This window comes from Canis aureus, chromosome 27 (genome assembly GCF_053574225.1).
Source record: "Canis aureus isolate CA01 chromosome 27, VMU_Caureus_v.1.0, whole genome shotgun sequence".
Taxonomy (NCBI): Eukaryota; Metazoa; Chordata; class Mammalia; order Carnivora; family Canidae; genus Canis; species Canis aureus.
The window spans coordinates 11,027,640-11,051,108 of record NC_135637.1 but is presented as its reverse complement, the minus strand read 5'-3'; the positions used below and the strand labels follow the sequence as shown (position 1 = coordinate 11,051,108).

The 23,469-nt window shown below is 56.4% G+C and overlaps 2 protein-coding genes and 1 long non-coding RNA gene across 11 annotated transcripts in view; 1 reads left to right on the top strand and 2 right to left on the bottom strand.

Annotated features, from left to right (window-relative positions):
• Window positions 1–3,936, top strand: part of TMEM120B (transmembrane protein 120B) — a 48,114-nt gene extending 44,178 nt beyond the window's left edge. For 2 of the 5 annotated variants that reach the window (XM_077875498.1, XM_077875497.1), the window contains one exon: window positions 170–3,936. In XM_077875498.1, coding sequence (XP_077731624.1) covers window positions 170–283 — 114 coding nt within the window. In that variant the 3' untranslated portion in view covers window positions 284–3,936. The remainder of the gene's footprint in view (window positions 1–169) is intronic. The other 3 variants (XR_013366482.1, XR_013366481.1, XR_013366480.1) reach the window with 3 other exon arrangements.
• On the bottom strand, window positions 1,829–13,708 carry RHOF (ras homolog family member F, filopodia associated). Its single transcript, XM_077875499.1, has 5 exons — window positions 13,089–13,708; window positions 12,754–12,841; window positions 4,557–4,666; window positions 4,336–4,470; window positions 1,829–3,427 (listed from the first exon to the last, which is right to left on the bottom strand). Exons 1-5 carry the CDS (start codon window positions 13,212–13,214, stop codon window positions 3,263–3,265), a joined length of 624 nt encoding a protein of 207 aa, XP_077731625.1. The 5' UTR covers window positions 13,215–13,708; the 3' UTR covers window positions 1,829–3,262.
• Window positions 13,709–14,505: 797 nt separating this feature from the next.
• Window positions 14,506–22,664, bottom strand: LOC144299807 (uncharacterized). Of its 5 annotated transcripts, none has more exons than XR_013366488.1 (4): window positions 22,343–22,664; window positions 21,032–21,274; window positions 19,227–19,323; window positions 14,506–16,723 (listed from the first exon to the last, which is right to left on the bottom strand). It is a non-coding gene; the product is annotated as an uncharacterized LOC144299807 (long non-coding RNA). The 5 variants fall into 5 exon arrangements; XR_013366487.1 differs by having other exon boundaries at window positions 14,508–16,723; window positions 21,169–21,274; XR_013366486.1 differs by lacking the exon at window positions 22,343–22,664 and having other exon boundaries at window positions 14,508–16,723; window positions 21,032–21,068; window positions 21,169–22,035.
• Window positions 22,665–23,469: the final 805 nt, after the last annotated feature.

Sequence of the window (23,469 nt, the reverse complement as noted above, 5' to 3'; positions counted from 1 at the left end):
AGAGCCCTGCTTTCTATGGATGGAACTCTGCAGTTTGCCAGTGGCTTGTTCTAAGAGGGTTGCGAGGTCACAGAAGCAGCTGATCAAAGCTGGCTCCCCCTTTTCTTCCTTTCCCCTCCTCCCCCTGCCACCCTTCCCCCATCTCCTTGCATGGCCCTGCCCCTGCCAGGTGTTCGTGTTGGCGCTCACATTCCTCGTCCTCTTCCTTGGCAATTTTCTGACCACACTCAAAGTTGTGCACGCAAAGCTGCAGAAGAACAGAAACAAGGGGAAGAAGCCGTGAGCCAAGGGAACCTGATGTCCCCCGGCCCCCCGGGGTTCAAGACTGCAGGGGGTTCCAGCTGGCACCCTTGCTGGCTGCCGGGTTTTGTCCCCACAGTGACCATGGTCACTGGCAGCAGCCAGCCCAGGGGCCAGCGCACGACTGTGAGAAGAGCCGAGGCCCGGGTCCCTGGCAGACAAGAGGAATGTGACTCCAGCCTGTTGGCACTATGTCCACCTGCTCCAGCCTCCCTATTTATGACCTATTTAACATGGCGGGGGCCTCCGGACTGCTCCCTAATCTGCAGTCTTCCCCCCCTGCCCTCCTGGTCAGGGCCAAGCCCTGGTCGGTCTTCCTGGGGTGGGGACGGGGGGGGGCCCTAAAGACTCAGGGAGTCCCTCAAGTTGGGGTCTAGCTGTGCCTCGCCCGGGTGCCGACCTGCCACTTGCTGAGTCCCCAGCGGGTGGAAGGAAACGCCCGGTGTCCTGTGGAGCCTCCCTCCTTGGGGCACACTGCTCCTGCTGTAAGCTCTCCTGGCCGCCGCTGCCCCGTGCCGGGGGTATTTAAGTTCTCAGAGAACCACTGTCTGTCTTGTGCTCTTTGCAATTCCTGAGTCTCCAGCCTGCCTGCCACCCCCCGGGGAGAGCAGCTGCCCTGCTTCCCTTCCAGAGGGCTTGGAGGGGGGCGGGAGGGCTTGCTGCAACCACCAGGGGGCGTCCCAGCCCTGGCATCACTTGGGTAGTGTGAGGGCTTTTTTTTTTTTTTTTTTTTTTGACACTTCAGAGTTTGGCTTCCTGACCGCCACCCCTCAGCCCACTTCCCGCCACCCCTCAGCCCACTTCCCGGAATTCTTGCAGTGAGTACTCAGGGAGGGGGACCCAAACTTCAGCGCTGTTTGAGACTTAAGCCATCACAGAGGTCACCCACCCTCCACCTCCCTCCATTTCCCTCCTGTTCTGGAATGTGGTGGGGAGAGTCTGAGCAGGCTCCCTCCTGGAGGTGGCACTTGGGAGGCTAGGACAAGTCTGCTGGTCACCTTGTATCCGATTCTCTATTTGTGGGGCAGGTGAAGAAGCTAGCAGGTTTGGTTGAGTGTTTTGCCACTGCTTCCCACACTGGCCTCAGTTACCCTTAACTACCTCCCTACAAACCCCTCTGACCAGAGTTCACTGGCCTCCATAGTCATGCTTTGGTCCTCAGGGAAGTTTAAGCTTTTTTCATTGTTACATTTTTAAAATAGGAAACTTCCCCTCCACCCCAGTAAGAGTCTACATAAAAACCTAGATTTCTGCTTCCCTAGAAAAATGGAAAGTTCTTGGCTAGGCTGAGCTGCCTGCCTAGGATGGGGTGCTTGCATTCTAGTGAGCCACAGACCCCAGCCCTCCCTTTTATACCTGTCCTGTTTCACTCCAGCCTGGGTCTTCTGAGCTGATTCTTAGGCACTTGGGTTTTTCCTAGACCAGGAGTCAACCAACTTTTTCTGCAAAGGGCCAGATCATCTGTCATAACCACCCAGTCTGCAGTTGTCGGGCAAAAGCAGCCAATGGATAAATAAATGGGTATGGCTGTGTCCCAACAAAACTTTATTTACAAAAACACACAGCTGCCAGATTTGGTCCATAGAGTATGATTAGCTTAACCTCTGCCCTATACCATCATTTGTCCACGAGGCCTTGGATTGAGTGCTCTTTTGACTCCCCAGGGCATGGCAGGGTGGGGTGAGGTGGGATGGGGTGGCATACGTAAGTCTTTCTCTAGCAGAGGACTTCAGAGAGGCTCAAGCTTAGTGGGGGCTGAGGCAAGAGATCCCTGGAGGGCAGGAGCCACCTCAAGCCATTATCCTGTATTCAGTTAACGCTAACTTGTGGCTCACTCAGGAAGCAAGCAGCTCTGATCTCTGGGGCATTAGAATCACCTGGAGCACTTGTTTAAAAACTCCTGGATGAAAAAAATAAAATAAAATAAATAAAAATAAAAACTCCTGGATGCCTCTGAACCCAGACCTTCCAGATGGTTCAGCGATTCTGTAGCTGGGGGTTGAGTGTTCTTGCAGGAGGCCAGGATAGTCTCAGCTTGGCAGAAGTGGAGGCTGTGAGGGACAGAGGGAGCTTGATGACTAAAATGAGTCAGTGCTGTTGTTTTGCAGATAGGGAAACCAGTCTAGAGAGGGCAGTGACTTGCCCACGACCACTCAGAACTGATGACAGTTTTCATCTTGAGCTTCCAGCAGTGGGGGCAGTGGGGGGTTGCAGGTGCCAAGCCCCTGAGCCAGGGTTGCCTGGGTGGTCCAGGGTGCTTTTTGAGTTTTTAGAATGTTTCTTCTCCCCCTCAGGCATGTGTACATGCCATTCCAGCTCTGGAAAGATGGCAGCCCAGCTGAAGTCCTGGGTGGGGGCGGGGGCCAGCCCCCATGTCCGGGGCTGGTGCCTGTGTTGTCCCGATAAGTCCCTGTCCCATTGTGGCCCCAAGTTCCTGGAGGAAAGCAGCCAGAAGTCGGAGGATGCAGCAGTTGCCTATCTCAGGAGCCCAGGGAGGCGGGTGACACAGGAGCAGTGGGTTTGGGGACTGTGTGGAACGCTGACAAATCCATTTATCCATGTACCAGATGTAGTTCTTTGTTTCAAGCATCGGTCTAAAGGACCTATCGGTGTGCGATGGGACACACGTGGCTGCGGGGAGGCTGTGTACTCCTGAGTCCTAGGGACAAACGCTGGATCTGGGGTCTGGAAGGGCTGAGTCCAGCATCCTCACCCACCTCCATGCCGGCCCACCTCCAGTGTAAACCCGGAGGTGATTTCATGGTCAGAGCCCCAGCTGAGAAAGGAGACATCTCCAGAATGTTCTAAGAGTCTAGCCACAGGCTCCAGGCACGGGGAAACACCCAACTCCAAGTGTCCTTGGAAAGCTGGCGATAGGACAGGTTCTGGGGGTACAGTCTGGGCCTGGCAGCCTGGGCCCCGTCAGTCTTGCACGTTGGGCTGGGAGCCCTGCCCAGAGGGGTCAGAGGAGCAGGCACAACCGGTGTTGTTTCTGCCGCTGTGCTTTCTTCAAAGCACTGAGCGCAACCTTGGCCGCTGCTCGGAAGACGTCCTCCACGTTCTCCCGAAACTTGGCAGAACATTCCAGGTAGAGCGCAGCTCGGATCTGTTCACAGGCGATCTGGCCCTGGGTAGGGGAGGGGCCTGCATTAGATGAGGCCTGGAGCCTGGGGCACCTCCTGACCCCCCACTCATGGATCTGGGGACTTGAAGCTGGCTTTCGGGGCTCTCTGGAGTGTGGAGCCCCCTCCTCCCGGTCCCAGGCCCAGCCCCCGCAGCCTGTGTGGATGGATGGGAAGGGCCTGTGGTGTGGCCTGAAGGCCAAGGGCGGCTGAGGGAAGCCCATCCCAGCCTCTGCCCTGCCCCCTGCTCTCGTCCCTTGTCAGGGGAAGAGGGAGCTGCATCCCAACTCTCAAGAACTGGGCCCACTGGGCCAGCCATTGTGTCAGCTGGGCCTGTGAGAAGAGCTAGAGGCCTCCAGACACGGAGGGCTTCCTGCATGCCTCTCCCTTGTCCCTCCTCACAAGCTCCATGTAAGCAACAGAGCTGGGCGAGAACAGTAAAAACTAGCTCTCCTTCTAAAATTTACTTTTATTAGTACTTATTCCTTTTTATTAAACTTTCTTATTCATTTTCCTTTGTGTTCTTTTTATTGTCCCATGCTTCAGCCAGAAAGCTGCAGGGTCTGGTTTTGCCTGTGACTCCCGCGGGTCGGGGAACCCAGTGTTCGAACTAGGCCCACCCTCCCATCCCGTGTGGCAGATGGAACAGGATGGTGGTTAAGGGCTCAGACTCTGGAGCCAGAGTGACTGGGACAGGATCCCAGCGAAGCTGCAGGTTAGCTGTGTGACTCTTAACCACTGTGTCACCTCCCTGGGTCTCAGTGCCCACCAGCCCCCTGTATGCTAACAGTCTGCACTTCAGGGTTGTAAGGATTAAAGTGAAGTAGAGGAGGAGGGGGAGGAGGGGGAGGAGGGGGAGGAGGGGGGGAGTACGAGGGTGGGGAGGGAGCAGAGAGGGGGGCCTCTCCCTGACCTGCATGTAGGTGATGGGCTCCAGCTGGGCGGCCCGGAGCTTCCGCAGCTGCTCCTTATCTTTGCGCAGGTCTGTCTTGCAGCCAATGAGCACCATGGGGGTCCCACGGCAGAAATGTGTGACCTCAGGGAACCACTGTGGAGGGAGAGGACATGCATGGGGCTGAGGCCAGATTCGTGGCCCCCACCCTTGAAGCAGACTGGCTGGGCCCCAGGCCTCACCTTGATGAGGACATTATCATAGCTAGTAGGGTTCATGACGTCATAGCAGATGAGCACAAGGTGGGTGTTCTGGTAGGACAGGGGTCGCAGCCGGTCATAATCTTCCTGCCCTGAAATGGGAAAGTAGGCAATGGGTAAGGGAGGCACCACCTCCTCTGTCCACCCGAGTCCCCCCTCTAGGCTCTAAGGGGTGAAGGGTTGGTGACTCTGTCTCTAAGGCCTCGGTGTGCTCATCTCTAAGACAGGTGGCAGCCCACAGTAGCCAAGATTACAGGGGATAAAACCCATGTAGTGCTCAGAACTGGATCTGATTACAGGGTAATCAGGGGAAGCTGGAGGAACTACTAGCAATTATGTCCATGGCAATTACCGCCCCCCCTGCCACCGGCCCTGGCACTCAGGTGGAAGATAACAGACTCAGGCCAAATCAGCTCCCCTTGATCAGGATCTTGGAGGGTACCCCCAGGCTGAGAGGTGCATGGCCTTGGGCTGCATTCCTCCTGCCCTTCAGGCAAACCCCTGGAGGAGAGTGGGGGTGGGGGGACCCGCACAGCTGCTGTCAGGCTTACCTGGGGAGACCCAAGGCTATGGGTGCTTGGCCCCTCCCCTGTACCACTGAATCAGACACCCAGGCTGGGTGTGGTTTTTTTTGATGCTTTTTAGTATTAAAAAGTATTTTAATTATTAATTATTTGGTATTAAAAAGTATTTTTTACAATGAGGATTTCAAACTTGCAGAAAGGTTGTAAAAGGATGCCAAAAACTCCCTTCCTTGGATTCCTGAGTATTTACATTTTGTGCCACTTGCCCTTCGTATATGTAAACACTTGAACCGGTGAGAGTGAGGGGAGAGTGATTTCGGGCATTTTGCTGCTTCACCCCAGGATACTTCCCTCCGGTTTTCTAAGAAGAAGCCCATTCTATCACCGCCTGTAGCACAAATGTCAAGCTGGAGCAAACACCACCAGCGGTGTGCTCGAACCCAACCCACAGGCCCAGTTCAGATCTCACTGGTAATGGCCAATAGTAGTTTTGCCCTGGTCCAGAAGCCAGCCCAGGATGATGCACGTAGTCACCACACTAATAATATTTTATTATTCCCACAGTGAGAACTGAAGCCCCTTGGGCTCACTGACAACTCCCCAGCCACCTCTGCAAAGACAGAAATGTGACTTCCTTCCATTATATCAGACACAGAGGCCCAGGAATCCCTGCCCCTCCCCCTAGCCTGGGGGTGCCTGTGTGGTGCCAGCTTGCCCTCCGGCTCCCTCCCTGCCAACGCAAGGACAGGCCACATCCTGCTCCTGACCCCCAGCTGCTGCCAGGACACTGCCATACTCTCCCTTCCCACTGGCTCTCCCTCTTTTTTTTTTTTTTTTTTTTTTTGGCTCTCGCTCTTGATCCAGGACTCCTGACGGTGTGCAATGAACGGGACTCCCAGCTATGACAATGGCTAGGCCAGGACGACTCTATGCTACCATTTAGCCAGAGTCCTCCCAACACTGTGGAGGGGGTGAGGGGCTGTCAGGGCCCAGTTGACTCGGACTCTTCTGCCCTCATCACCAGAAGGCTGGAGAAATCCTTGTGCAATGGTGGAAACCTGGCCCAGGATGCTGTGCCAGCCCATCTCCTGCAAACCATCCCCTCTCCTGATCTTGGTCCATGTCTTTGTAGACCTATGCTGTCTGATAGGGTAGCTGCTAGCCCCATGTGGCTAATTTCAATGAATTAACATTAAAAATTCAGGTTCTCCGTTGCACTAGCTACATTTCTTTTTTAAGATTTTATTTATTTGTTCAGGAGAGACACAGAGAGAGAGAGGAGCAGAGACACAGGCAGAGAGAAGCAGGCTCCATGCAGGGATCAAGTGATTAATTGCCACGCAGGGCTAGTGGCTCCCGTAATGGGCAGCATGGGTGCAGGGCTTCCCAACACTGCAGAAAGTTCTGTTGGGCAGCATAGCACCATCATCGTCCAAGCCATGGCTGGTCTCCCATGATTGGCTGCTGCCCCTCAACAATCCTGTCTCCACCCAGCAGCTGGCTGAATCTAAGACATAAGATCTTGCCTCTCTACCCTCAAGTGAAAACTAACTTCAATAGCTCCCTACTGCCCTTTGTATAAAATCCAAACATCTCCCCAGGTGCCACATGACCTGGCACCCATGGACCCTGACCTTTCTCCTATGCTCCACCCCCCTCACCGTTTCTCAAACCCACCAAACTCCTGTGCCTCAGAGCCTTTGCACTTGCTGTCCTCCCACACCTGGAACACTTACCCTACTTCCTTCCCCCATTCTCTTCTTAGCATTTTATTTTAAAACATTCAGACTGAACATCCACATTATTTCCCTTTTCAGGACAAATAATGTCCTGAAATGTCAAATAAGGTCTTCTACTTCACAACACCAACACTTTATGGCTTATACACTTTATACAAAGTATACCCTATACACTTTGTCCACAAACGGTTAAGAAATCCTTACAGCCATCACCTGATGGAAGTGAATATTTCGATTTACACAGAAACTGAGCTTCAGAGAAGAGACCCCGCCAGGGCTCAACCCCCGGTTGCCAGTTGAGTGTTCCTTCTGCTGATAGGCAGCAATGCTCTATTTCACTTTGCATTGTGCAAACACAGGTTCTGAGCCTGAGGTATAAGGATGAGGTTCTGAATCCTGGCACAACATATATGTCTATTCCCTGTTAGAAATCCGGTGGGAATGGACAGTAGTTGTAAAACGGGCCTCCTCGTGCTCCAACAGCTCCCCTCATCTTGACTGGCTGGCTCCTCAGGGAGGACTGCCCCTGTCCTGGGCATCCACCATCTGTGCTCAGACACTGACTGGTCTACTGCCTGTCTCCCCAGGGAACATGTAAGCGCACAGGCACCATGTCTGTCCTTTAAAAAAAAAAAAAAAAATCATCCCTGGTGCCTAGCAGGCCTCCAGTCAAGCCTGGCCAGTGGTTGTCCAGAGCTGTTCAGCTCCCGTCAGATGCAGCAGAGACCAGGGCTGCAACGTGCCTGGGCGTTTAGCAACGCTGGCCTGTGAGGATTTCGGCAGAGCTGAAACGGGCAGAAGTTGGACTGCAGTGGGTGAAAGGAGGAAGTCAGACTGGGCCTGACCACCTCCTCTACTCCCCGGCCCCAGGGGCCTCGGCCCTTGCCCATTGATCCCTCTTGCCCAGGCAGTAGCATGGCTCACTCCCTCCTTCCCTTCAAGTCTCTGTAGAAATGTCACCTCCCTCAGGAGAGCTTTCCTGACTGCTGCCCCACGCCTGACCACATTTTTATTATTCTTCTGAGTACATGTCGCTCCCTGATGTTGGGTTTCGGTTTGGTTTTGTCTCTGCTATGAGCACAGAAGTCCCTGCCGACAGGGGCCATCTCTGTACAACCCTCGGCTATATCCCCTGGGACACAGGTGAGCCCAGTAACTGGTGAATGAACGAACAAAGGAGTGGGTGGGTGAATAAGGTGAAATGATCATTTTGGCAAGGGCATTTCACTTCTAAAGCCTGTGTTAATTTAAGCAGCCACCCTGGGAGGTAAGCTAGTTGGAGGAAGTTCTTCCTGCTAGGAGCCCATGTGGCCAGAGGGCCCTTTCTCAAGGTCATGGACGGGTCCCTGCAAGCTGGAGCACCAGCTGGGCCCTCAACTCTTAAGGTCAGCTGCTGACCATGCCACTCTCAAATTGCCAAGAACTTTCTTAGGAAGACTTCCCCAGACTTCCCAACTGGCAATCAATCTCTGGGCCTTGTTTTCTTACAAATGATTTCCTCACCTGTGAAATAGGTATGTGAGGAGCAGGTGAGCCTTGAGAATAACACTAAGAAGAGTGAATGAATATCAACAATCCGTGCCGGCAAAGCTCCCTCCTTATGAAGGCTCGTGCTCCTCATGGCTTCACTTGAAGCCCACTGACTGCACTAACTCATCATTCCTCACTACAACGCTAACAAGGTAGGGCTGTTGTTACCCCATTTTACAGATGCAGAAACTGAGGCACAGAGAGGTGAAGTGAATCACCTTGAGGTCACACAGCTAAATGGAAGCTCTGTTAAAGACAGATGACTGAAGGTGAGACTACTGGGGGTGCCTCTCTCTCAGTCCACTGCAGAGGGTGGGAAGAGGGCCTTACCCTACAAGCCCAAGGCCTGACCAAAAGGCTGCCAACACAGGTATCTCAAGAGAGGAGAGCTCTGGGAGGGGACGGGCAGCCAGCCCAGATCCTAGCTCCCTCCTCCAGGTTGCCTTCCTGGCTTGACTGTGCCTGGCTCAACTTTTCCCAAGATTCAGTGTGAACCTCCACGTGGGGACCGGGTCTACAAATGATGGATTCTTGGATGCTGTTGACCTCATGTCCCCTTGGGAGACGTGGAGTGTGGGAGAATTAGGCTAGATTCACATTCTGTGACCTGGGTGCCTTCCCTCACTGAGCCTCAGTTTCTTTATCTCTTAAAGAGGGTGATAACCCTACCCCTGATACTGGAAGTAAAGGAACCATAGACTAAGCAATGCTGGACAAAGGTGAAGGACTGCTACTATGGTTACTATTAAAACAGGAACTTCCAGGGGATGGGGACCTGGGATCTAACCCCAGATCTTTGAACCCACAAGCTTTAGGGGGCCCCCCAGCCACAAGGTGATACCATTATCCTCCCCCATTTACCCACACTGATGCCAAGGCTTAAAGGGGCCAAGTCACCGGTCTAGGGGCACACTAGGGCCCCACTCTGGCCTCTGCAGATGAGCTCACATGGAATTACGTGCAAAGGGATGCATTTATTTCTAGTGAGGAAAGGTTTTCTGGGCCACAGCTCCCCCTTGAAGTGGCCCATCTTCCTGACACCAGCAGGGCTGTGGGGCAGGGAGGAAGTGAGGTTCTTGCCTAGCATGAGGGTATTTCCTTTGTGGGAAGGACCTCTGTTGTGGCAGTCATCTTTCTAGGGGTAGGAGTCTCTAAGGCCTGGGGCTAGGTTGAGGAGAGGGTGTCTTTGGGCTACAGGGATCCCAAAATCCCCAGCAGTTGGTCCCCAGCTCCCATCAGGGCGTTGGTCAGGGGAGGGGCAAGGGCAACATGAGAAGGGGAAGCTGCAAGAAGAGGAACCCACTTATTGCTATTGGGGTCCGCCCACCTGGGTTTCCTCCCTGGTGGGTGGGGGGCAGGAGTAGCTGGGCTTTGGCAGCTCCCACCTGAAGCCGGAGTGTCTTGCAGCTTCAGCTCTTTGAGCCCCCAGAGCTCCTGGCTCCTAGACAGCCCTCTGGTCCTCGATTCCCCATCTCAGCAAAACTCCTTTGCCTCCCCCACCCCACTCATCCTATTGTTCCCATCTCAGGCTGGGAAGGGGCCTGTGGCTCCCCACTTCCCTGGCAACCCCCATTCCATCCTGTGCCACCCTAACCCCTGGACTTCACCCCAAGGCCCAGAGGGCTCCATCTCTGGTTGGTGTCTTAACATCCCACCTACCCCCACCTCCCCTCCACCCGGGAAACTTCAGACAGAACCACAGCTTCCTGCCGTCAAGGGTGTCAGGGCCCCCAGCAGGAGCAGCTGCGAGGGCAATACTGCTCACATTGCCCGCCTCCCCTTCACCTGTCAGCACTGAGAGCTCCATCACCCCTCCACCCACCCTCTCACCTCTAAGGAGTCTGTGTCTGCTTCCGTAGGATGGAGACAAGGCCAGACTGGCCTCCCATGCAGACCCCTGTGGTCTGGTCCTGGGTATGGAGAAATTCAGCCTCCCAGGGGTCACCCCTGAACCAGAGCTCTGGTCACCGATGATTGGTTGGAAAGATACCACTCTGTACCACCCCCACCACAAGGTCTAGCTCATTAGGTTCCAGGACCTTCTACATAACATTTACTAGAGTTGTCTCCAGCTCAGCCACTCCCCTCACCCTCCTTAGTCTTTTTCTGTAATTGGTCCCCTGGCCGGCCATCGTTTTCTGCCACTTATTTTTGTTCTCCATCCACCCACAGGTGGAGACGATCTCACTGCCTTTATCACACAGGCTATGCTCCAAGGGCGCCTCTGCATCTAAATATCTTCTGCATTAATTCTGTAGGCACCGTGCTGGGCACTGGCATATGAAAGAATGACCCAGTCTCTCCTTCATGTTCCTAGTGACAGGGCTTCCTGGGTCACAGTGACACACCCAGAAGGAGCAGCCACGTTTCTTTCTCCCTGAGTATTCCTTCTTGGGCTGTCCTGTTGACCATGAAGCCAATCTACTTCCCTAGGACTCCACTGAGTCGTTCAACCCCCAGTTCTGTTTCCTGCTTGCCAATGTCCTGTGGGGGGGGCCGTGCGGGGGAGACTTAAAAATCATGACAACGTTTAGCCCTTCCCAAGAGCCGACCCCTGTGTTACATATCACATGGGTCTAATTTAATCCTCAAGACTACTTTAGCCCTCATTATGGATAAGGAAACTGAGGCCCAGGTGTCCCTGATGACACGCAGCCCAGGGAGCCAGCATCAAAGCCCAGGTCTGATTCCAAAGCATGTGGCAGGAAGATCATCATCGCTGTGGTGGCTATGTGCCTCTGATGACTGGGCCTGGAGCCCCTCCAATCCCTCCCACAGCAGCTGTGAGAGCAAAGCCTTCCTTATACCAAACAGAAACTTTCTAGAACCTCCACACAGCAGTCTGCCCTGATAAAATTGTTTTGAGCATCTTTCTCTGGGTGAGGCCACAAAGACCAGAAGTGGTCCCTGTGCTGGGTCCGATGGGGGAGGCTTCTATGAGCAGTGAAGCCCAGGGATCTGACAGGAGAGGCCCTGAGGGTGAAGGACAGAGGAGAATGAAAACCTGCCTGTGACTCTCCCTGCCTCCCCAGCACCCCACCCACAAAGCGGGGCTAATGGACCTGCCCCTCCCTGGGTCCCCGACAGGAAGCATGTGAAACTAAAGGTGTAGCAGACACACTGTAAGTTTTACTGCTCTTATGGTTACGCCCCCAGGGAATTTCTCAGCAACCTTTGGCTTTCTTAGTTCACAGGGCTGGAAGCAGGGCCCTCATCCAACAAAGGGGGAGTCCTTTAGAAGCCACTACAGGGTGGACCCCACCATACAGTAAAGGCTGCCAAAATCAGGAACGGAAGAGGGGTCTTGGGATGGGACAATCCCTGTTCTGATTCTCTCCAGAGTGGAATGGGAGATGCTACTGGCAGACTTGGGGTGGGGGATGGGCTCCATCCAAGGCCAGTGGAGACTTCTCCTCATACGTACAATGCTTGGCTGGCAGTGGACGGGGCACCTGATGACGAGCTTCCACGCAGGCCACTAAGCACTGAGTCACAGAGGTTGGGTGAGGTCCCACCTAGGGATCTTGACCTTTGTCCTCCAATGCTGGTTCAGCCCAGAAGGGGATTGATTAAGGGCAGGATGGAAGCTCCTTGAGGACACTCTGCCTTCCCCCCACAACAGCCCACAGCAGGGACTGATAACTGACGTGAGATTAGCATAAATCCACATGCCTTAGGAGCTGCAGGTGGCAGAGAGAACCTTATTCTGGACTTAGAGCTCTGTTCCTTCGCAGTGCTTGGTTTATCCCCAGGAAACCAGGAAGACACAGAATTGTAGCCAGAATCCTAGAATCACAGGCACAAAAGTGTAGACCACAGACTTGCAGAACTATGTACTGTAGCCCATGGAATCTCAGACGTGTGGAACTCATCATTTATGTCCACAGGACCCTGAAGCCTCAGGACTGTCAACCACAAAATCCTGGAGTCACAGGCTCTGATATGTAGCTCAGAGGATTCTAGAACCATAGGACCCAGAAATTCAGCCCACAGAATCCTAGCACCAGGGGACTCAGATCTGCAACCCACGGAATCTTCAGAGACCACAGCATGCAACACACGAAATCCTGGAACCATGGGAAGCAGAAGCGATGCCCACGGTTTTCTAGAACCAAAGGAGGGGAACGAAGCCGTGGGTTCTCAGCACTTAGCGCTAGGAGGATGGCCGAGGAGCTCACCTCATTCAAGTGCCCTCCCTTTCAAAGACGAGCGAGTGGGGCCCTCTGAGCCTCCAAGGCCGCCCTGCCAGCGCCCCTCCGCGACCGTCAGGGGTGATGGGAGGTCTGAGTCCCACAGAAGCTGGCGGGTGGGGATGCCCGGAGGGGGATACCCAAGCGGGGGAAGCCCTTGGAGCACCCGGGACCCTCGGTGCGCAGGCGCACTCACCCGCGGTATCGTACAGGTTCAGGGTCACCTCCTTGCTGCCCACAGTCACGCTGGCCGTGTATTTCTCGAACACCGATGGGGCGTAGTCCTGTCGGAGAGGGGTCGGCTGGTTCTCACGGGGGCCCGGTCACCCTATGCAGCTCAGCTCCCCTCGCCCGGCTGGACTCGAACTCCCGAGGGGGCGCCCCGGGGTGGCGACTGCCTCTCCCCGCGCAGGACGCCGGGGCGCCGGGGTCCAGGCTCGAGGCGAGGGGTGACGGCCGTCCGTCGCCCCCGGGGGCCCAAGCCCGTCTCCCCACCGCAGTCCGGCCCCATCACTCCCGCGGCGGCCTCACCTCAGGGAAGGAGCCCTGGCTGTACACCATAAGCAGCGATGTCTTGCCGCAGCCGCCGTCGCCCACGATCACGATCTTCAGCTCCTTCCTGCCCGGGCCCGGGCCCGGGGCCCCGGGGGCGTCCATAGCCGCGAGCAGCCGGCACTGGCAGCCGCGCTGGGCAGACCGCGGGGGCTGAACAATCCGGGGCGGGGCCAGAGAGACCCCGCCCCCTGGGTGCCGGCAGCGCCTCCGCCAGGCAGCCGCCCGGGCCCACCTCCCGGCCTGTTTGCCTTTCCGTTAGGGTCCTGGCCCGCGCAGTTCACCTTTCATTCCCGGGGAAACAGACAACCGGGAAGCGCGGCTGCCGCTTTCCCGCCTGCACGTCAAGGCGCGCGCCCCCCACCGACCAGATTCGATCGCTTCCGCCGCTCCTCCGGGGCACCCCCGATTGGCAGGCCCCGCCTCCTGGCAGACGCCCTCCGATTGGCCGGCTCGGCCTCCCCCGTCGGACAGGGGCCCTTTGATTGGCGGACCGTTGCCCCAGCACCAGGGTTCCAGAAGCCTTCGGTCTCCAGCTCTAGGAGAAGCCCCCTAGGTCGCCCCGCCTCAGCTGCGTGGCCCGGGGCAGTCGCCTTCTGGGCCGTTTCCCCACGAGGTAGGTTGGTAACGCAGGGCAAGACGCCGGCGCGGGTGGGGCGTATCAGTTCCCCTCCCCTACCCCCCACCTCCCCGAGAGCACAAGGTGGACGTCTGGCGCCCCCTGGCGGGCAACCGCCCTGGGGCGGGCGGCTTGGAAAACAGGTGAACGACTCCAGACAACACCCTTTGGGGGTTGGCCCCAAACCTCGCGGGCGGAAGCCTCTTTCTAGCACAGGCCAGAGGCGTGAACCGAGGAAGACACCGTCGAGGAAGGGTTGGGGAAAGCCAGAGCAGATCTCGTGAAGATAAACTGGGACCCCTGATAATCCCCATCCCACCCTGAAATGTAATAAAGCGCTCGCCAGCCAGCAGCCACGTATCTTCATCTCAAGAATTCTCATCACTCCTCCCACTTCCCCGACCAAAACTGCTATTTATTGAGCACAATGTGCAGGTACTATCGGGCGGCTGGCTGAGGTCGCCCCTGCCCCCCATTCCTTCCCTCCCCGCGACTCTGGGCCAACCAACGGTCCTTTGCGTAAGCCAGGCCAGTTGTCAGGAGTGGCAGGGGACGCCCGGAGCCGGGGTGCAGCAAGCCGGCATTGAGGCATGGCCAAGTGAGACGGGTCCTACCGGCAGGAGTAGTCTCCTCAGAGAGGGTTGGAGGGATTCTCGATCTCCTGGCCCCCAGGGAAGATTTTCAATCTTCCAAGTTCTCAGCAAAGACCAGGTAAACTACTTCACGGAGGTAACCGCCAACCTGGCAATTCCATGAACACGGGGTAGGTTTTCAGCAGATGCAAGATAAGGTCTGACCACCAGAGGGCAGCAGCGACTGCCCGTCGAAGCTCACAAATAAAGAGCCCAGAGTTGGGAAAAGGAGGTTTAAGTCCCAGCTGCAGGTTAAGAGAGTCTCCTATGCTGTCATGGGCCAGAGGGCCACCTGCTGGGTCAAGCACCCCCCACACAAATTTACAGCAACTCATTCCTTTTTTCCAACACAAATTTATTGAGAGGCAACCATGTTCCTTCCTGCAAAGCAGCTAAGTCTTGGAGAACAGTCTAAAGGAGTCTGGGAGATGTGAACAATTTAGAGATGAGGGCTTAGGGAAGGTCGAACCTAATACAGGCAATGTTGAGAGGGAAGACCAATGGAAACAGGATGGGCACCCTGGGCAAACGCATGGTGGCTGGAAAACCCCATTAGGTTCCACGGTGCCTGAGAGTGAGCAGGGAGGCCAGACAGGGTTGTCAAGGTAACTGGAGTCAGATCAGGGAGGGCCTTTCTGCCAGGCTCAAGAGAGGAAAGCTCCTGAAAAGAAGTGCCCAGCCAAAGCCAGGTACTCAAGCTGTCTCTGGTGACTTAAGAGGAGCTGTGACTGGCTGGTGAGGCAGGGCTGGGGGTGTGTCTGTAATGGCAGCCTGAGGCCAGCAGGAGATGAAGGATGAAGGAGGCCTCCGAATGAGGGGAGAACCACTTACCTTTCCTGCCAGCCCTGGATCTGACCCTGAGGCTCAGGGAGGGCCTGGAGGGCAAGAGAATGAGGGGCCGGGGAGATTCAGTTAGGAGGGTCAACCCACTCTGAGCAAACTGCCACCTGGGGGTTAACCACACCGCCTGACATTCCTCAAAATCTGGGACCTCAGTTTCCATTTTCTCTCCTGAAAAATGGGGCTCCGATCTCAAGACAGAACACATGGCTTCCACCAAACTAGGGGGGGGGGGGGCGCTCGGGGCGGAAGAAAAAGGAGGCTTCCGGGCCCTGCCTGCATGCAGGCAGAACAGCTGACACTGGCCCCGGCACACCCACCCACCCCTGCATCACCAGGAGGCTGGCAGAACCCCAGCCCCACCCGGCCTGGAGTGTTTGAATTGGACTCCGCTCCAGTGGTGCAGGGGCTGGATCTGTACCTAAAAATACCCAGGAGCCAGGCCAGCTGCTGAGAGCTTCCTCAGAGGCAGCTGGGCCAGGGCAGGCCCGCTGAGCAGGGCCAGCTCGCAAGCTCTGGGAGCCCTGCTCCCTTACCTGAGATGTTCTGAGGCCCCAAGTCATTCACCTTCTATTCACAAGGAATTCCTGGGGAGGTTTAGGAAAGCAAGCAAGAGTCCTTAAATTGGTTCTTGCCATAGAGCTGTTGGACACCGAAGCCTAGGGGAGCACGCCAGGTAGCATGAGTGGCGTGGACTCGTTTGGCCTGTGCCTCCCGCCATAAGGCCAGCTGAGCCCAGAAGAGAAATAAGGGCCAGATCCACTTCCGTCTTGTCGGGGCAAAGTCTGACCAAGCATAGGTTAGGATGTGGAAGTTAAGGACAATTCTTCCAGCTTCTCTTGCCCTGGTACTTGAGAACATCCTAGGAGGTCACCTCACTCCTGAGGGGTCATCCAACCCAGCGGCCGCAGAAGAAATTGAGCTAATTCTTTGTGGTACCAGAGATGGGAGGTGGCCAGGGGCTGACTGTGAGTCAAGGACTCTCTCCAGGGCTCAGTACCTGGCGGTGCTGGTGGGGAGGTCGTGCTGGAACACAGAAAGCTCCCCCTCACAAAGCCAGACTCAGAAACAGCTCAAAAGGTCATCGTCCACATTCCTCCTGCTTCACAGGGGGAGACCTTAGCTTCCGGAGGGGCGGGGACTTGCTGCGGTCACTGGCCAGTTGGAGACAGCGCGGGACCCAGGCGGCCTCCAAGATGGCGGGGCGCCTCTCGCCACAGTCCGGGCAGAGGCAGTCTCCACCCGGAGGGTCTGAAAGGTCGTATTCCAGGCTGGGGCTCACGCTGGATGGGCCGGAAGAGGCGGGACCCTGGTGTCCAGTAGCAAGGCAGGTCCAGCCACCTCCCAGCCTTGGGCCGCCCTTCCGCTGGCGTGGCCCTCTCCAGGCTGGCCCCACCGGATTGGCGCCAGGAGCGCCCCGCCCGGAGCTCGCTCGGTGACCAGGGGGCGGGGCCAGCCCGAGCGGGGAGGGACTACACGGCCGAGGACAGACAGGCCGCTCCGCCTCTCCCTGCCCCATCTCCCTGCCCCAGGTGATGGGTGTGGGGTGGGGGTACAAAAAAAAAAAAAAAGTGAAAGAGGTAAAGAGGAAATGGAAGTGGAGGGAGTATGACCCTTACAGGTCGTTAAGGACACCTCTCCTTCCCCAGAATCATACCCAGACCACAGTTTAGCACCTAATTGCTCCCTAATAGTTCCGAAGCCGGCTATGGCTCTCCAGCCTGGGGCTGGGAGAGGCGAAGTTTAAATCAATTATTTAACCACGGACGCCCATGAGACGCCCCGTCTCTGGGAACCTTAAGGACTCTATCTAAAGGGTCAGAGGACACCCTCAGGCAACACGCCAGTCACCTGAGGATCAAGGGGGTTGAATAATCAACTCAATAGCAGAACCAAATTTAAACCTCAAATTTTAGGCCAGTGTGAAAGGAAGAGGCCCATGAGATATTAAGAACGTGAGCCTCATCAACTTTTGGAAGTGCCCCCCCCCCCGCCCCCCCAGCCCCGTGCGCATAGGGGCAAAGAAGTGTGGTGCCAGGTGCACGGGAGGGAGCCTCCTTCCTCCCCGCCCCAGCAAAGGACAAGATGGACCAACCCCAGCTTATCTGGGACTGGAGACCCTCACAGAGCCAAGGGAAGGGGGCCAGAAGGAGTGAAGAGCACCACACTGGCTACTTTCAACCAGACTGCTTTCCCAGCTTCCTGGCAGTGATGCCAGCAGACAGCTGGCACGAGAGGAAGCCCAAAATAACCCAGACAGCTGGGGTGGGAGGGGGTGCCACGGACACGGGTGATGGGCTAGAAGTCAAGACACCTGGAACTCCACCCTGGCTGCCACTGGTGGCCTCGTGACCTTGGGTGAGTCACTTTTATTCTCTGGGTTTTTGGGGGAGTGACCCCAAATCATGACCCCATTAGGGACAGTCGGTGAAGCTGAGGGGAGGCCACCATTCCGACTCAAACCACACAGGAGGAAAAACGGTGCTGGCTCCCTGCCTACGGAGAGTCAGCCTTCCCCTTTGCCCCAGGCTTTGCCACGTGCCTCGGGGGTGGGTTGGTGGGGGAGGAGCTCGCAGACAGCCCAGCCCCCACTCCCTGCAGCCACATGGGAAAGGAGGCCAACTAATGTGCAGCCAGAACGTGAGGCCAAGCCCCCTAATCACACTTACGCCTACCACTCCCGTTTCCAGTCTGCATCTTTATTATCGTTTCACACTGGAGACTCGCCCAAGGTCACCAGAACAGAGATGGGATTTAGAGCCTCCCTAGATTAACCACCAGGATGGCTCTCAAGAAAATCTCCAGGTCAAGCTCCGCCCCTCCCCCAAGCTTTGGTTTAGTCTTCACATTGAGGGGTGGGGCAAAAGTAGGCAGGGCTCATCCCACAAGGAAGCCAAACCTCAGCCCAAATGGGGGAGTGGTGGGGATCAGTGGCACCTGGACCCAAATGGTTCATCAAAGTAATCCCTAACTGGAGATCACATGGGGAAGGGATCAGAGATCAAGGGCCACGCCACCTCCAGCTGTGGAGTTTCCTGGAGACAGTAGTTAACTATGTATGAGCAGCCAGCTTGTATCAGGAGGATGGGGAGAGAGTTGCCATTATTGGCAAGCTAACGCCTCTGTCAAGCACTGAGCATGGGGTTTCAAGTGCACTAACGCCATCCTCGCCATACCTCCGGGTGTTACCCAGCCCAGACGTTCTCAAAAGGTGTCCTCAGACTGCAGCCATCAGAATTACCTGGGAGCTTGTTACAAAGGCAAGTTCTCAGGTCTCACCTACTGAATCAAAAGCTGTTGGACTGGGCCTTGGGAGACGTTTGTAACGAGCAGGCTCAGGGCTGGGAATCACTGACCTAGCCCCATTTGAGCAATATAGGGAAACGGGCTCAGAGACCAAGCAGCTCATGCAAAGTCACAGCACGTAAATGGCCAGCCAGGTTTCAAATCCCGGGTCTGATTTTACAAACAGTATTCTTTTTGAGGGTGGTGGTGGTGCAGAGAATCCGTGGGAATTCCAAGGAATGGGGAGAAGAGTCAAGAAAGCTCTTTCTCAGAGGAAGCTGGCCCAAAACTCAGGTACTTGTGTTCTCCACCTCCCTAGCAGCTAGACATCAGAGGGGAAGAGGCCAGCTCACACAGTCACCCCACACGCCCCCACTCTGGGCAGGAAGGGAGGGCCAGAGCAGGGCCGGGTTTCCTGGCAGCAGACACTACCTTTCAGAAGAGGCACCCAGGGCCCTCTCCCACCACAAAACACACAACTGGTAAATACTTGCAAGTGCAGCCTCCTATGCGCTCAAGACTGCAGAGAATTGCACACCCCAAACTCTTGACAACAGAAGCTGACAGGCGGGGATGGATGGACCTAGCAGGGAGCCGATTTCACACACACAGTCCCACACATCTGCGTGGGGGAGAGGCTGCAGAACCAGCCCAGCGGGTTTGGGGTGCTCACCCTCACCCTCCCTGAGCTCCCAAGCCCCCCGAATCTCCCTGGCAGGCTGGGAAAGGACTCACACCTACCTTCTTGTCAGAGTGACATTAGGCCTGCTGGTGCTGTCCAAAGGAGGATAGTTCACTCTGGGGGTGCCAGGCAGCTGCCTTTTCTCCAGCCAAGAGCCTGACAGGGGAAAAAGTCGGAGGGTTTGTTAGGGAGTGGACAGGCACAAACCGGGCAGGGTCTCCTGGAGGGAAAAGCCGCCTCACAAAAGCCCCCCCCTTATTTCATCTGCCCCGGTGGCCCTCACCCTGGAAAGGATGGGGGTGGGGTGGCTGAGTCACGAAGTTCAGCCCCGGCGACCAGCAGCAGGAGGCGGCTCATCTGCATTCCCAAAGACCCGCCCGGTCCGCATCCCCTCCCCGGAGAAGGGCCGGAGGCCTGAGGGCTTAACCCGAGCCATCCGCCCGGGGGGGTCCCGGGGAGGGCCCGCGCCGCTTTCCCAGGCCCACTCCTCCCCCGCCCCCTCCCGGCCTCCGGGGCACAGGGTCGGAGGGTGTGCCCGGAGCCGCCAAGTCGGGACGTCGGTGGCCTCCGCGGCGGCCTCGAGCCCAAAGTGGGGACAAGGGGGGCCCCGCCCCTCGGGCTCGGCCATCGCGGGCGCCGAGGCCGGGCAGGCGGCGAGGCGGCGGGGATCCGCCTGGGGTCAGGGCCGGGCCCCGAGGGAGGCTTCACCCGCCGCGGGCGGCGCCGGTCGGGGGGGGGGGGGCTCGAGGCCCCGACCGGCCGCGCCTCGCAGGGAGGCCTCCTCGTGCCCGCGCGGGCCCCGGGTCCGGCGCGGGGTCCGGACGGCGGCGGAGCCCGCGCTCGTCGTCGAGGCCTTCCCCAGCCAGGGGCGTCCATGCGGGCGGCGGCCTGGAACGCGGGCGGCGGCGCGCCGGCCTCCCCTCCCCCCGGCCCCGCCGCCTCCTTCCCTCCTCCCGTCTGGCGCGCAGCAGCCGCCACCGCCCGAGCCGCGGGCGGCGCGCGAAATGGCGCCCGTCTGGCCGCCTCGCCCGGCGGAGGCGAGCGCGGGAGCCGCGGCCGCACGACGCCCCGGGGCTCGCGGCCCCAGCCACAGCCTCCGCGACCACCCTCCGGCCTGGGGCGCTACGCCCTGCGGGCTCTCGGGCCCGGCCCGGCGAGGGGCCGCCGTCCGCCCGGACCCCCCAACGACAACTGGGAAGGGGGAGGACGGAGGAGGGCGGCCGCCATTAGCACTTGCAGCCCGGCCCGCCCGGCCCCGGCCCCGGCCCCGGCCCCGGCCGGCGGCTCAGCTCTGAACCTGAAAATAAAACTCGTGCTTGGGAGGGAGGAGCGAGCGCGGCCGGGAGAACAGGCACCGCTCGGTGGCAGGCGGGAGAGATGCTGCGTCATGGTGCCAACATGGACGCCGGCCTTTTGTCCTTTTCTGCTTGGGAAGCGCAGGCACGCCCCGGAGCCCCGAAAAGCCGGCTTCGGAGTGCGAGCCCCGCCGTCACGGGAGACAGAGGTCCTAGGCCGGGCGGGGAGGCTTCCTCGTCTTTTGAGCCCCCCACCTCCAAAAACACTTCAATTTCCTCCTCCCCATCAAGGCTCAGACCTAGAAAAGCTAGAGGGACGACCGCGGGCGGCTCCCTGGATGCCCGAGCTCGCCGGGGAGACCCTCCCCTCGCCTCCTGGGCAGAAGGGGCAGAGGGTCTGCGGAGCCCTCGTCCCCCCACCCCTCCCCACCCGCTGCCAAACACAAAGCTCCAGAAACCTCCTTCTCCCCTCAGCTCCCAAACATCTGCAGCCCTTGGCCTGCTCGAAAAAAGATTTCCTCGAAGGGGCAAAAGGCACTTTTTTTTTTTTTTTTTTTTTTTGAACTTACCCGCTCAGCCCGGTGCCATGGAGTCTGGAAGATCAAGCTGGGCGTAGGTTTTGGACGTGTTATGTAAAAAATATCTTGGGGGGGGGGGTTGTTTAGTTAGGATTATTGGAGGGGAATGGTGGTGTCTTTCTTGTTACCTTTTTGTAAGTTACACTCTCATGGCATTTTCTGCTCCTTCCACTTCTGCAAACTTTCCAGGGTTGGGTTGGCAAAAGGCGGCTTCGCTGAGGACTGTTTACTGCTCTGGATATAGCAATGGTGTGATCGTCATTAAGAGACAAAAGGCGAAAATACACAGTCAAATCAAACAAAAGGCAAAAGAAGCACGGCCATCCCAACCACCATAGAAAATACCCGCGAGTTAACGTTGGTGTTTGGCTCGAACCAGCTAGGACTTGTTTTCCAGTTTTAATCTAGTTTCCTGTGACGGCTTTAGTCTCTGTACACAAAGAGAAGGTCTTCCTTTCCCTCACCCACCCCCCTACCAAGACGAGAAAAACAGAGCTGTTTTTCTTCAAATAGATCGATTTTCAAAGAAAGTGTACATGTTACTGGGAAGAAAACTGACTAGCATTTATTGCTGTAAACATTTTCAAAAGCTTAAAGCTAAAACCTTAGCTTTATAGAAAGCAAAATCGTCTAGAAGCATTTTTAACTGGCTTATATTAGACAAGAGCGACAAAGACATACATGCAGATGAAGGTTCAGAAAATTAAGGACATCTCAGCAACATTAACATAGAAACTGCACTGCATAAGGACAGAATGGATTGGGTACTTACAACGTAAAAGGTTTTTAAAAACTTAAAAGAATAACAACTGCTTACAATTTTTTGTTGCTGCCATTTCGCTAATCCTACAGCTATACATTTAAAACATTACCTTGTTAAAAAGAGAGCAGAAGGAGTTAATAAGATGGCCAGGTTTAAGTGTTTAATAGAGGAAACTACATATATTTAAAAATTTATTGTTCAGTCAAGAGAATACAGATTAAGACAGCTCCAAGCTCCCACCCACCCACCCAAGAAAAAAAGAGGAAAAAAAATTAAATATGTCGTTTACTTAGGTTTTTTGGAATTCAAAATTGTTAACTGCTGACATTAATGGTGTGCTATGACCTAGTTATACAAGACAAAGATGGATTCCAAGTCATAAGGAAAAATCCAGATCTTTTTAAAAAGTCTTCTTCATTCTTCCAATTGTGAGTCCTTTAGCCTGTTGACAAATGTTAAACACAACACTGAGGCGTCCTGAACTGGATGGTGGAGTCAAAGGAAAAACATTCCCCATTTGCAACAAAGGAAAAACCCACTTGGCCATTTAATTCCATTGCAGAAAAATGGCTCCCCTCATCTGTTGGCCTCTCCTTGGTGTCTGATGAACGATGTTTTGAGATCAGCGTCTAATAACTCAAGCCCTATAGAAGCCGCGCGCTGATTGGCTGCCGCGCCCTGCCGCCCTGCTCCAGCCAATTACCTACCCACGGCCAAATTACAAACCCCGAAAAGAGCCCCAATATAAAATACACCACCACGGAGCCCCAGCAAGGCGGCTCCTCCGTCTCGGCCGCCCGAGAGGAGAGGTAGAGGGGGCTGCAAATGCGTCCTCGCGAAGCCCGGGAGCCTCGGAGTTGAACTCACAAAATGGAAGCCGCGCGCTGATTGGCCGCCGCCACTCCCGGACCTTTAATAAAGAAAGGGGAAGGAAAAGATAAATGCAAAAAAGGGGGACTCTCTCTCCTCTGCTGGTGGCTGGAGGAAGAAGGGGGGGGAAGCATGTGTATAGGACAATTACAGGGCGCTCCTCTCCAAAAATAAAAACGGAGCAAAAAGCCTCTATCACCCAGGTCCAGGCGAGGGCTACATCCTCCCAGGAATGTGAATGCTAATTTGGTTAAAAATCCTGGTTTCCCCTCCCTAGCTCAGCTCCAAAGGGGAGGGGGTCTCGGGGCAGAAGAGGAAGCCGGAGAGAGATACCTCGATTGCAACTCGTCTTGAGTCCTCTTGCCTCCCCCCACGGTTCCCAGCGTCTAAACACACAATCACCCCCCCCCCAAAAAAAAGCCCAGCCCTTTCCCCCGGTCCCCCACGCGCCCACCTCCGGTCTTGGCAGTTTGGAAACAGTTTTGGAGGCCCCAGGCGCACGCCGCGGCGACCGCGGCTCGGAGGGTAGCCCCAGCCGCGGGAGGTAGAGCCGGAGGAGACCCCCCTCCCCCGCCAGCCAAGCCCCCCACCTAAGTCCCAGCAGAATAAATAAATTAAAAGGCCTTCCCCCGGGGAGGGGGGAGGCAGTGTGGGAGCGCGCGAGTGAGGGGTGGGGGGCCGCTGGGGCCCGGGGCTTTGGCGGCGCAGCTGCCGCCGCCGGGAGAGTGCCTGGGGAAGCGGCGAGGAAGGAGAGGGGAGGAGGAAGAGGAGGAGGAGGAGGAAGAGGAGGAGGGTG